Source organism: Heptranchias perlo, chromosome 11 (assembly GCF_035084215.1).
Source record: "Heptranchias perlo isolate sHepPer1 chromosome 11, sHepPer1.hap1, whole genome shotgun sequence".
NCBI lineage: Eukaryota > Metazoa > Chordata > Chondrichthyes > Hexanchiformes > Hexanchidae > Heptranchias > Heptranchias perlo.
The window spans coordinates 29,469,592-29,481,783 of record NC_090335.1 but is presented as its reverse complement, the minus strand read 5'-3'; the positions used below and the strand labels follow the sequence as shown (position 1 = coordinate 29,481,783).

Below are 12,192 nucleotides of genomic sequence, written 5' to 3'. Positions count from 1 at the left end.
TCAACAAAAGTCCTAATGTTCTTTTCATTTAAATTGAAGCTTGTCTGCAAATTTTTTTTAAGTATGGCATATTGTGTACAAGAATATTACAAAGTATTGAACAAGGAAAAGAAAGGCCATCCAGCCAATTGAGCCCACTCCTACCATGTAAAATTTGCAGTGTCATGAATTGTCAATGACCAGACTTAATCGCCTGAGGGAAATGAATAATCACAGGGAAAATTTCAAAGAAAATGAAATTCTAAGAATTTTTCCCAACTGTCAAAGATATTTGGCCCCACTGAGACAGCTTCAAGTTCCTGGAATCAATGTGCTGAAATTAGGAAAAGGAGCGCAGCTGTTTGGGATTGAAAGCTCTTGGATCTTCAATCTATATATTCATCCTTGACCAACTGCATTCCACAGAAAACATCCCCATTGTCTTAACTGGACTGGAATCTTAGTGTACTTATCCTTATAACCATCAATCCTAAAATATCATTTTGTTCTGCTCAATCTCATACAGATTCATATCTATTCAGGTATAACAAGATATGATACATTTTGACAGAAGTTATAGATGACAAATTTTGTCCTTTTTACTTTCTTATTATCTCATTTTCAGTTATTCTTCACTTTATGCTTCCCCAAAACATATTAGAGATCTTTGTCAATGCTACTCTTGAGTGACCTGGATTGATTTATCCTCATTTTGTTCCTCTCTCCCTCCTTAGCAAGAAACCAGCTAACTTCATTTCCACACTAGCTACCTCCATCAGGTCGGATGAAAAACGCGATTCCTTTTTCTGTGAGTATTGGACTCCAGCTGAATTGAGCAGGGTAGTTTCTGCGGTTATAGAGCCGTACTGTCGTCCTGAAGCCCGACTCTGCCAGGAGCCCGTAGTTTGGGGTCAGCACCAGCTCATTGCTTGACAGCTCAAGAGCAACACAAACCACTTTTGCCAGTACCAATACGTGACCAGTATGGATGTTATTTATTGTGTAGGTAATTGACCTGTATAATAAAAAAAAATTGGTTAAAGTTTTTGCAGGACCAGCTTAAAAAATGAAACATATTTATTATTGGCACACCACTATCAACACTAACAAACTGTTCTATTTACAATACTGGAAATACATAACCACCTCTCAGTCCATTGCACAGTTCCCTAACAGTGCATCTACTCACCATTAGTGCTGTTTTTCTAGTCTGTTTACAGACCTAAATGCACCCAATTTTGTTTTTTTTGAGTGGCCACTATGTGGTAGAAATTAAAACTCAGCAAATACTTATTGGGAATGGAAAAAAAATCAGAAAATAAAAGGTTCCATGATTATCTTGTAAACAAACCATCAAACACACCAATCCTAATTTCTATCACAAAAACTATTTCAGATTATGCCCAATTCAAAGCAACATTCAGATTCTCAAATGAAACTTTAAGACTCCAAGATGCCACAGCACAAAGACTAATAACCACTGTCATATGGCCAATTTTACAGATGGTAGCCAATTGAACATCAGAAATTGATAGTGTAGAAAACAGTTACCATTTGGTTTCAATTTTATTCTGAAAACACCAAAGTATGTTCATTATTTGTTCTGTCCAACCCTTCAGTGATATTCTTTCAAGTGACTATCCATTGATTATGCTTTACTACTAGTTGTTACAATAAGCAAGTCAGAAATCTCTTTTTGGAGGCTCTGCCAATAGCTCAATTAATAAACACATTGCCAGTGTGGAACTGGGCCATGCAGATCAGGAAGGTCCCAGATTCAATCTCTCCACTTCCATCTATGTTGAATTAGCTGTGTTTTCAGCTGGGCAGCAGTAATGGTACTCCAATTAATCTTAACATTAATAGGCAAGAAAAGGGGAAAAGTTAGCCTCAGTTCCCCCTCCTGATTCTTATCCATTAATCTCTGCTGGAACTGTGAGATTATGCAGTCAGGTAAGGACATGATCAGACTTGGCTGTAATGCCCTCATGATGGAATAGCCTACTGACACTCACTCAGATCATTCGGGAGGAATGACCATTTCAGTGAGGTACCAAAGGTGCGCCAGTGCCTGTTGAACTTTTTTTTTTATTCGTTCATGGGATGTGGGCATCGCTGGCGAGGCCGGCATTTATTGCCCATCCCTAATTGCCCTTGAGAAGGTGGTGGTGAGCCACCTTCTTGAACCGCTGCAGTCCTTGTGGTGAAGTTTCTTCCACAGTGCTGTTCGGAAGGGAATTCCAGGATTTTGACCCAGCAACGATGAAGGAACGGCGATATATTTCCAAGTCGGGATGGTGTGTGACTTGGAAGGGAACGTGCAGGTGGTGTTGTTCCCATGTGCCTGCTGCTCTTGTCCTTCTAGGTGGTAGAGGTCGCGGGTTGGGGAGGTGCTGTCGAAGAAGCCTTGGCGAGTTGCTGCAGTGCATCCTGTGGATGGTACACACTGCAGCCACAGTGCGCCGGTGGTGAAGGGAGTGAATGTTTCGGGTGGTGGATGGGGTGCCAGTCAAGCGGGCTGCTTTATCTTGGATGGTGTCGAGCTTCTTGAGTGTTGTTGGAGCTGCACTCATCCAAGCAAGTGGAGAGTATTCCATCACACTCCTGACTTGTGCCTTGTCGATGGTGGAAAGGCTTTGGTGAGTCAGGAGGTGAGTCACTCACCGCAGAATACCCAGCCTTTGACCTGCTCTTGTAGCCACAGTATTTATATGGCTGGTCCAGTTAAGTTTCTGGTCAATGGTGACCCCCAGGATGTTGATGGTGGGGGATTCGGCGATGGTAATGCCGTTGAATGTCAAGGGGAGGTGGTTAGACTCTCTCTTGTTGGAGATGGTCATTGCCTGGCACTTATCTGGCACGAATGTTACTTGCCACTTATGAGCCCAAGCCTGGATGTTGTCCAGGTCTTGCTGCGTGCGGGCTCAGACTGCTTCATTATTTGAGGGGTCGCGAATGGAACTGAACTCTGTGCAGTCATCAGCGAACAACCATCAGGTATCAATAAAGCTATTTTTTCAAAAAATAAAGGTCCTGAAATTACACTATAGATACTTGAATATGAATTCTTACTATGTTCCTTTGTAATTTATTTTGTTGCTGTTTTACCACATGTTTTAAAATAAATAGGTTGTTGCCTCTGATAAAATGGAACAGAGAGGAATGTCGGACAAATGTATTAAGTGTCCGTATGCTGTAATCAGCATAATTTCAGGGTGAAAATAGCAAACATCTTTAACCTTTATTTGTATTAACAACAACAATTTGCATTTATATAGCACCTTTAACATAGTAAAATGTCCCAAGGTGCTTCACAGGAGCGTTATCAAACAAAATTTGATACAAAGCCACATAAGGAGGCATTAGGATAAATGACCAAAAGCTTGGTCAAAGAGTAGGTTTAAAGGAGCGTCTTAAAGGAGGAGCGAGAGGTAGAGAGGAGGAGAGGTTTAGGGACAGAATTCCAGCGTTTGGAGCCTAGCCAGCTGAATGCACTGCTGCCAATTGTGGAGCAATTAAAATCAGAGATGTGCAAGAGGCAAGAATTGTAGGTGCACGGAGATCTCGGAGTGTTGTCGGGCTGGAGGTGGTTACAGAGATAGGGGGGGTTGAAAACAAGGATGAGAATTTTCAAATCGAGGCGCTCCCGAACGAGGAGCCAGTGTAGGTCAGCGAGCACAGGTTTGATGGGAGAATGGGACTTGGTGCAAATTAGGATACAGGCCACAGAGTTTTGGATGAGCTCAAGTTGATGGAGGGTGGAAGATGGGAGGCCAGCCAGGAGAGCATTGGAATAGTCCAGTCTAGAGATAACAAAGGCATGGATGAGAGTTTCAGCAGCAGAGAAACAAGAAAGTGATTGACTTGAAAATCCCCATTTGCAGAACGTACACTTATAAGTGCCATCCCAGTCCCCTCTCATCTGCATATTTAAGCTTTGCAATCACTTATGCAAGTGCTGGCACAAGCACCACCACCCGAGACAGCCAGGCAAGCCTCCTTTGGCATAAAATGGTATGTCAATTTTTTATTCCAGCAGCCTGTTCTCCTCAGCTTTCCCATGCTGCTCCCCACACTGCTCCCCACACAGTAGCTCCAAAATGGTATTAAATAAAGGGAATACAAACTATTAGAAGCAAAAAGAGTAAAGAGGTAAGAAGGAGAAAAAAGGACCATGAAAAGAGAGATAGATGAAGGGGAAGGAGGGGAAACAGAGAGTAAGGAAAAGAGATAAAAGTGATGGAGGGGACAGAAAGAGAAAAAGCGAGAAAGAGAAAGAGGAAAGGGTGGGGCAGAGGGAGAAAGATGAAAGTAGAAGAAGAGAAAATGGAGGAAGAAAAAAGGGAGATAAAAATGAGAGAGGGCAGAGAAGGAGGATGGAAGGGAGGAGAGAGATAAAAGTGGGCAATGGGACAGAAAGAGTCAGAGAAGGAGGAGAAAGTAAGAGAGAGAACAGAGAGAAAGAGGAAGAGAGGACAATGAGGTCAGTGAGGGAAGGCATGAAAGAGATGAAAGTGAGGGGGGGCAGAGTTGGACAAAAGTGAAAGGAAGTACAGAAAGAGAAAGGAGAGGAGAAAGAGAAAGTTACAGAAAAAAGGAGGGTACAAAGTATGAGCAGAGAGAGACATAAGTGAGGAGAAAGTGAGGAGAGAAGGGGAAGAAATTAAGGGAGAGGATACAGAAAGAGAAAGACTGGTGGGGAAGGGGCAGAGAGCAAGAGAGGGAAAGAGGGCAAAGTAAGAAGGGGACAGAAAGAGAGGTGAAAGTGCAGGAGGAGACAGAAAGGAAAATGATGGGGGGGGTGGGGAAGAGAGAGAAAGAGAGAGACAAAAGCCATAGAGGGGTCAGAGGGAGGCAACAGTGAGAGCCAAGAGAAAGAGAGGAAAGTGAGGGAGTGTACAGAGGAAAAAAGATGAAAATGAGGGGGGAAAAGAGACAAAAGTAATGAAGGGTCAGATATAGAGACTAGGGATAGGACAGAGAGAAGGAAGTGGGGAGGTGGACGAGAAAGAAACGAGGGCAAGGGAGATTGGGCGAAATAGAAAGAAAAGGAGAGTGGGAGAAAAAGAAAGGGAGAGTGGGAGAAATAGAAATAAAGGGAGAGTGGGAGAAATAGAAAGAAAGGGAGAGTGGGGGAAAGGAAGGAAGGGGTCGATTTTCATTGCCTTCGCCTGGCATGAACAGGGCTGTAATGGCCTCAAAGCGATGTAGCCAGCTCTATTTTGAAAGGGGCCAACCACTGGGTGTTCAAAGCTATCAGGCAATAGGCATCTTTTAATATGGAAGTCCAATTTGCATTATGTTTTTCTAATAACTATTTATTTTCCAAGACCCTACACCAAATGAATGGAAAATCATGGGCAGTGCATTCATAATTTTTCATGAATCATGAAAATGAGACACGTCAGTGGCACAAGATCTCAGAAAATGTTGCCAATAGTTCATGTTTATCTTATCACAACTACAAAACAAATCGGGGGTGAAATTGGACATGGGCGGAGACACAAAACGGGCAGTATCGCACCGGTCAGCCATTATATGCCCTGCCTGATATTCACTTCCATTGACTTTGATAGAGCTGAATATCATGTGTGTCATGTAACGAGCAGCACAAGCAATTTTGCCTGTTTTGTGTTCCCGTCCAGATCCAATTTCACCCCCGATTTGTTTCTCTATTAAAGAGAAAAGCAAGCCCTCTTCAACACTTACTTCTGAAAAACTCCCAGTAATGTAGATTCAAATATCAGTGGTAGGTAAGCTGCAGACATGGGTGGGATCACCTGAGCTAACGGGCTAGACTCTCGCAGCTCTGCGCAATCAGTAGCCACTTCAATTAGAATGTGCATAGGTAAGCTGTTTACGATATTCAAATTCTGCATTGATGTTGAATGTACACATACGTTTCCAAAGTCAACTGTAGATGGGCCTGAAGTTAAAAAAAGTATGAATTCAGGAAAAAGTATTTCAAAATAATATAAATACATCAAACAATTTCCTGTGTAATGGGTGAACAGCAATCACACATGGGACAAAGGATAGGAGGACCTTGACAATGTAATAAATCTTCCATGATTAAAATCTGCTATAAGGTGTTCCTAATACATGTCACAGGTCACATGACGCGTCGTGTTGGAGTGCAAGCGTGTTGCATCTACAAATGTTCCTTGTTATTACTAAAAGCAAAATATGCGATTCTTATATAATTGTTCGCAGCATTGCTTTCTCAGTGGTTAGCATTCTGTCAATTATTCTCAAAATAAATACACCATTTAACTTTTACCCTGATCATCATGTACCATTCTCATGAACTGTCCATCTGTTCGGCAGGATAAAAAGCGAGGTAGAAAACTGTAACATGACGTGCAAATGGAGAATTTAAAATTCTACATGTGGAAATTTGCCCATCCATTGTTTCTGTCACAATCGGCTTTGATTTGAAAGGTTTTTTTAAAATCCATTCTGTGCAAAACTTTCTTCCAAATACTAATCTGTGAAATCTGTCATTTGAAGAGCTGCCCGCCACTGACGAGGGCTAGTTAGCTTGTAATTAAGAATATTAACCTTCCCCTGTTTGCTACTTTTGTAAAGAAAAATGTTACATTCTTTAAATAATGTAATCGCCCATGTGTCAATTTTTAGGAAGCACAACACGGGTAAGTCCAGTTTTATTTTTCAATATAACAGATCTGATCTCTGATTTGTAAAACTCCACTATCACGATATAAAAGACATAAGGATTTCTGTTCAGTCCCCCTTTAATTGTGATACAACACTGAAATATATTAAGTGAACTAAAATGCAACTGAGTGCCGTGAAAATTAGCATTAACTATATGCAATTATGGAGGAGGTATTTTGATATTCATAATCTCGGCAGAAACTATTTTAGGTATTTTAACTCAGTACACTAGAAGGAATTGGGTTTGCAGTTCAAAATATATTTACTCGTGGTTGTAGGTCCAATTCCTGCCAAAAAAAGTAAATTACTTTGTTGAGAAATATTCTTTTTGATCACATTTAAAACATACACTTTTTATTTTGTAAGAGGTTCATTCTGAATTTGAAGTCTTCCTAAATAAACATAGGTAGGATGACTGGCGCTTTAATGTATACACACAGCCTGAAGTGGTACTGATTTTGTGCACCTTCATTTTTGGTTGTTGTAATTTATTGTATGGGTCCAGAAGTAGATTTTTGTATTCATACATTTCTAATGTCTTTGCCATTAAGTATGCTTTATTAAACACCCCTAACTTTTGCAAACTAATATTGTTGTAAAATATTTAACTGTACTAGGAAGAACTGATCTCAACACCTTAAACAAATTCAGGACAGTTATTTAGAATCTGTATTATGTAAAAATACATGAAGATTTGCTACCTCTTGCAAGGAAAAAAAACAGCAGTTACCGGGTTGTGCAACTTCACCAAATAAAATTTCCATCACAAAGAACATACTTTGTATGATACTGAATGGAAATCGATTACATATTTTACAATGCCTATGAATGGGTTGTTTTCTTCTTGACAACCAACTGTTATAATAATGTGAGAAGCAATTGCAATTCAATGTGTTACAAATAATTGAATGATTTCATAATGGTGACATGTTGTCAAAATGATTTGAACCAAAGGTAACTGGATGCCTTATAAGCAGTTAATGGTTTGGAAAAGAAAATGTGGAATTAATAGTTATAACTCTATAGGATTGAATAGATTCAGTTGTTCAGTTGTACAGATGATCTTGCCATTCAATGATCCAATGTGCCATGCAGTGACCCAACCCAACCTCCATTCAACAAAATAATACGCATTAGGGTCCATTATTACATGAAACTGTATTAACATTATCACTGTTCAGACATCCAATTAGCAGACACACACATATTTACGTTGCGTTTGCATAATATTTATCGGGTTTCAGAAGAATTGGACAACAGCCTAACAAATGTTACATGAGTTAGGGAGCTCGGTCAAACCAGTGTAGTTTCTGATAAGATTACCATATGCTCTTTGGCTTTAATGCTTGGCATCAGTGCAATTCAGAAGCACACCTCAAGTCCTTTGAAGACTGTGGAAAAAGTTTTTTTTGTCATTTTTTTTAAATATAAGATTATTTTTTTTCTTTGTGACAAGTTCATGGTGTTTTGTAGCCTGGAATTATAAGATGATTGTTTCTGTTCGACACTCAGATGTATAGTTCAGCATGTTAATTGTATGACTTATATCAATTAGTGTTAATTGTGTTCAGGTGGTGGGTATCAATTTGGGACTCTCTTGTATCCTTTTTATAGGAGAGCTTAGCTTGGGTGTGGTGTGTGTGTTAGGGGAATCTCTTGTGAATAAAAAGCTTTGAAGCAGCCACATGGCTATCCAATTTTATCATGGTAGCAGAGAATAGTTGCCTGAAGGTGGAGGTTGGAAACTATGATTTTTTTTGGGACATGCAAAACTTAATGATCATAAGGATTTCTGCTTCTAGTTCTGTAATGTGGTTTCTGTTTCATTGCCTGACCTAGTCAATCTACGTCCTCTACTTTCACTTCTATGTCTGTAGGGACGACTACTGCGAGACAGCAGACTGCACTGATCCTATTTTCAGTGCTTTTGCTGAGTTCCCAAAAATACACTTTTTCTGTAATTTCTTCCCCCACTCAAATTTATAGCCAAACAGCAAATATCTTCTGTTTAAGGAGGAGAGGGAACTTGAAGAAAGCTGTGGCTGAGATGCTGAATGTTGTTAGTCCAACATGCCACCAAAAGTTATCAAGTGATGTCATTAGAAACACCCTATCAACCTGAAACATAGAAATATAGAAAATAGGAGCAAGAGTAGCCCATTCGGCCCTTTGGGCCTGCTCCGCCATTCAAAATTATCATGGCTAATCGTCTAACTCAGTACCCTGTTCCTGCTTTTTCCCCATATCCCTTGATCCCTTTAGCATTAAGAAATATATCGATCTCCTTCTTGAATACATCTAATGACTTGGCCTCCACTGCCTTCTGTGGGAGAGAATTCCACAGGTTCACCACCCTCTGAGTGAAGAAATTTCTCCTCATCTCAGTTCTAAATGGCATACCCCGTATCCTGAGACTGTGGCCCTTGGTTCTGGACTCCCCACCCATCAGGAACATCCTCCCTGCATCTAGTCTGTCTAGTCCTGTTAGAATTTTATATGTTTCGATGAGATCACCTCTCATTCTTCTAAACTCTAGTGAATATAGGCATAGTTGACCCAATCTCTCCTCATATGTCAGTCCTGCCATCCCAGGAATCAGTCTGGTAAACCTTCGTTGCACTCCCTCCATGGCAAGAACATCCTTCCTCAGATAAAGAGACCAAAACTGCACACAATACTCCAGATGTGGTCTCACCAAGGCCCTGTATAACTGTAGTAAGACATCCCTGCTCCTGTACTCAAATCCTCTTGCCATGAAGGTCAACATAACATTCGCCTTCCTAGCTGCTTGCTGCACCTGAATGCTCGCTTTCAGCGACTGGTGTCCAAGGACACCCAGGTCTCGATGCACCTCCCCTTTTCCCAATCTATCACCATTCAAATAATAATCTGCCTTTCTGTTTTTACAACCAAAGTGGATAACCTCACATTTATCCACGTTTTACTGCATCTGCCATGTTCTTGCCCACTCATCCAACCTGTCTAAATCACATTGGAGCCTCTTTGCATCCTCCTCACAGCTCACATTCCACCCCAGCTTTGTGTCGTCTGCAAACTTGGAAATGTTACATTTAGTTCCCTCATCCAAATCATTGATATATATTGTGAATAGCTGGGGCCCAAGCACTGATCCCTGCGGTACCCCACTAGTCACTGCCTGCCACCGGGAAAAAGACCCGTTTATTCCTACTCTCTGTTTCCTGTCTGTCAACCAATTCTCAATCCATGCCAGTATATTCCCCCTAATCCCATGTGCTTTAATTTTGCACACTAACGTCTTGTGTGGGACCTTATCAAAAACCTTCTGAAAATCCAAGTACACCACATCCACAGTTCTCCCCTATCTATTCTACTAGTTACAACCTCAAAAAACTCCAGTAGATTTGTTAAGCATGATTTCCCTTTCATAAACCCATGCTGACTTTGTCCAATCCCGTTAATGCCTTCCAAGTGTTCTGTTATCACATCTTTTATAAGACTCTAGCATTTTCCCCACGACTGATGTTGGGCTGATGATTGAGGTGCTGTATTCTTCCTACTTAGAAAAAAGATAAATGTAATACTATACAGACCTTTGTTCAACCATATTGTATGGAGTATGCTGTTTTCAGATGCTTAATTGTTTTGTTCTTCTGCACCAAAATTTACTGTTGACACTTAACCCATTAAGGTTATGTCTAAAATATGATTTTTAAAAAATACTTAAAACTTTTCAGTTAAAGGGGAATAATTCACATGGGAGGAGAATGAAAACAAACTTAGCAGTTACAAAAAATGTTTATTCTCAAATTTTAATTTGTAAATGACTGATTTTCTCCATTTTCTAAAAATAAAGGTGTTCATTATTTATTAACTCACAGTCTAAGCTTACACATTAATAATGGCTATTTGAGTGAGAGACCAGAGGAGGCCACACCCTTTCAAGTGGGGAAGGGAGAAAATATGCAAACAATAAAAAGCCCACTCCAGAACTGGGCCATTGACTTTCCCAAAGGGAGAAAATACCTTGGAAAGAGGTCATGTCACCCTTAAAAATAGTATTGGGGTAGAATTTCCACGGCATCTTAAGAATAATTTGAGACATGGCTTTAAGTATATCTGTGTATCAATATCTGAAAGCAACCAAAGAATCATAATGGGAAGACCAACATGTTGGACAGAGTCTTTTCTGATTCAGAGTTAGGTCAGATTCGCTTACAAAATAAGAACGCAAAGCCCTTTGGTTAATGCTATGGCCAAAAAATATATATAATCGCTCAATTAAATCATAAAGTTTCAAAGTTCTATGATTGTCCAGACTGAATCATTTAACACTGGATTCAAATTGTGTGCAGCACAGTGCACATATCTTGCATTCGGTTCTTTGTTTGTATGCCAGAATAGATTCCGCCCATGTTCGCAGCACCATCATATCCCTGTTCTTGTTGTTCTAGAGCTTAATTTTCGATACAGTTAATGATATCGCTTTCAAGCACCCGACTGATTACTTACTTCATGAAATCCTACAAAGCTCTTGTTAATATTTATTTTGGCAGGATTCCCTTTTTCATCTTTTTCTATGGTAATGTACAGAAAAACTTAGTCGGTCGACTTTGGTTAAATTCTGGGTCGTGACCATTATCACTGAGTAAAATGGAGTGTTCTTGATGTCATTAACAATACTTTATGTAGCCTGGTCTGAAAGCAACTCTATGATCTTGTTTTGAATTTTTGGGCTGTGGTATATTATCACTTCTGAGTTCTCCAAGAACTGACTGGAGGAAGATATGCAGTGGTGTTCCCCAGGGGTCGGTACTGGGACCACTGCTTTTCTTGATATATATTAATGATTTGGACTTGGGAGTACAGGGTACAATTTCAAAATTTACAAAACTTGGAAGTGTAGTAAACAGTGAGGAGGATAGTGATAGACTTGAAGAGGACATAGACAGGTTGTTGGAATGGGCGGACACGTTGCAGATGAAATTTAATGCTGAGAAGTGTGAGATGATACATTTTGGTAGGAAGAATGTGGAGAGGCAATACAAACTAAAGGGTACAACTCTAAAGGGGATTCAGGAACAGAGAGACCTGGGGATATATCTGCACAAATTGTTGAAGGTGGCAGGACAGGTTGAGAAAGTGGTTAAAAAGCATATGGGATCCTGGGCTTTATAAATAGAGGCATAAAGTACAAAAGCGAGGATGTTACGTTGAATTTATATAAATCATTGGTTCGGCCACAATTGGAGTATTATATCCAATTCTGGGCACCACACTTTAGGAAGGATATGAAGGCCTTAGGGAGGGTGCAGAAAAGGTTTACTAGAATGGTTCCAGGGATGAGGGACCTCAGTTATGTGGATAGACTGGAAAAGCTGGGTATGTTCTCCTTAAAGCAGAGAAGGTTAAAAGAAGATTCGATAGAGCTGTTCAAAATCATGAAAGGTCTAGACAAAGTAAATAAAGAAAAACTGTTCGCACTGGTGGAAGGGTCGTGGAACAGAGGACAAAGGTTTAAGGTGATCGGCAAAAGAACCAAAGGCGACATGAGGA

The 12,192-nt window shown here is 40.3% G+C and overlaps 1 protein-coding gene across 1 annotated transcript in view; it reads right to left on the bottom strand.

Annotated features, from left to right (window-relative positions):
* LOC137327209 (cilia- and flagella-associated protein 47-like) overlaps positions 1–12,192 on the bottom strand; it is a 602,936-nt gene that overhangs the window by 501,857 nt on the left and 88,887 nt on the right. The window contains exons 15-16 of the mRNA XM_067992778.1: positions 5,689–5,905; positions 750–994 (exon numbers count right to left, since the gene is read on the bottom strand). Of these exons, the coding sequence (XP_067848879.1) occupies positions 750–994; positions 5,689–5,905 (462 nt within the window). The remainder of the gene's footprint in view (positions 1–749; positions 995–5,688; positions 5,906–12,192) is intronic.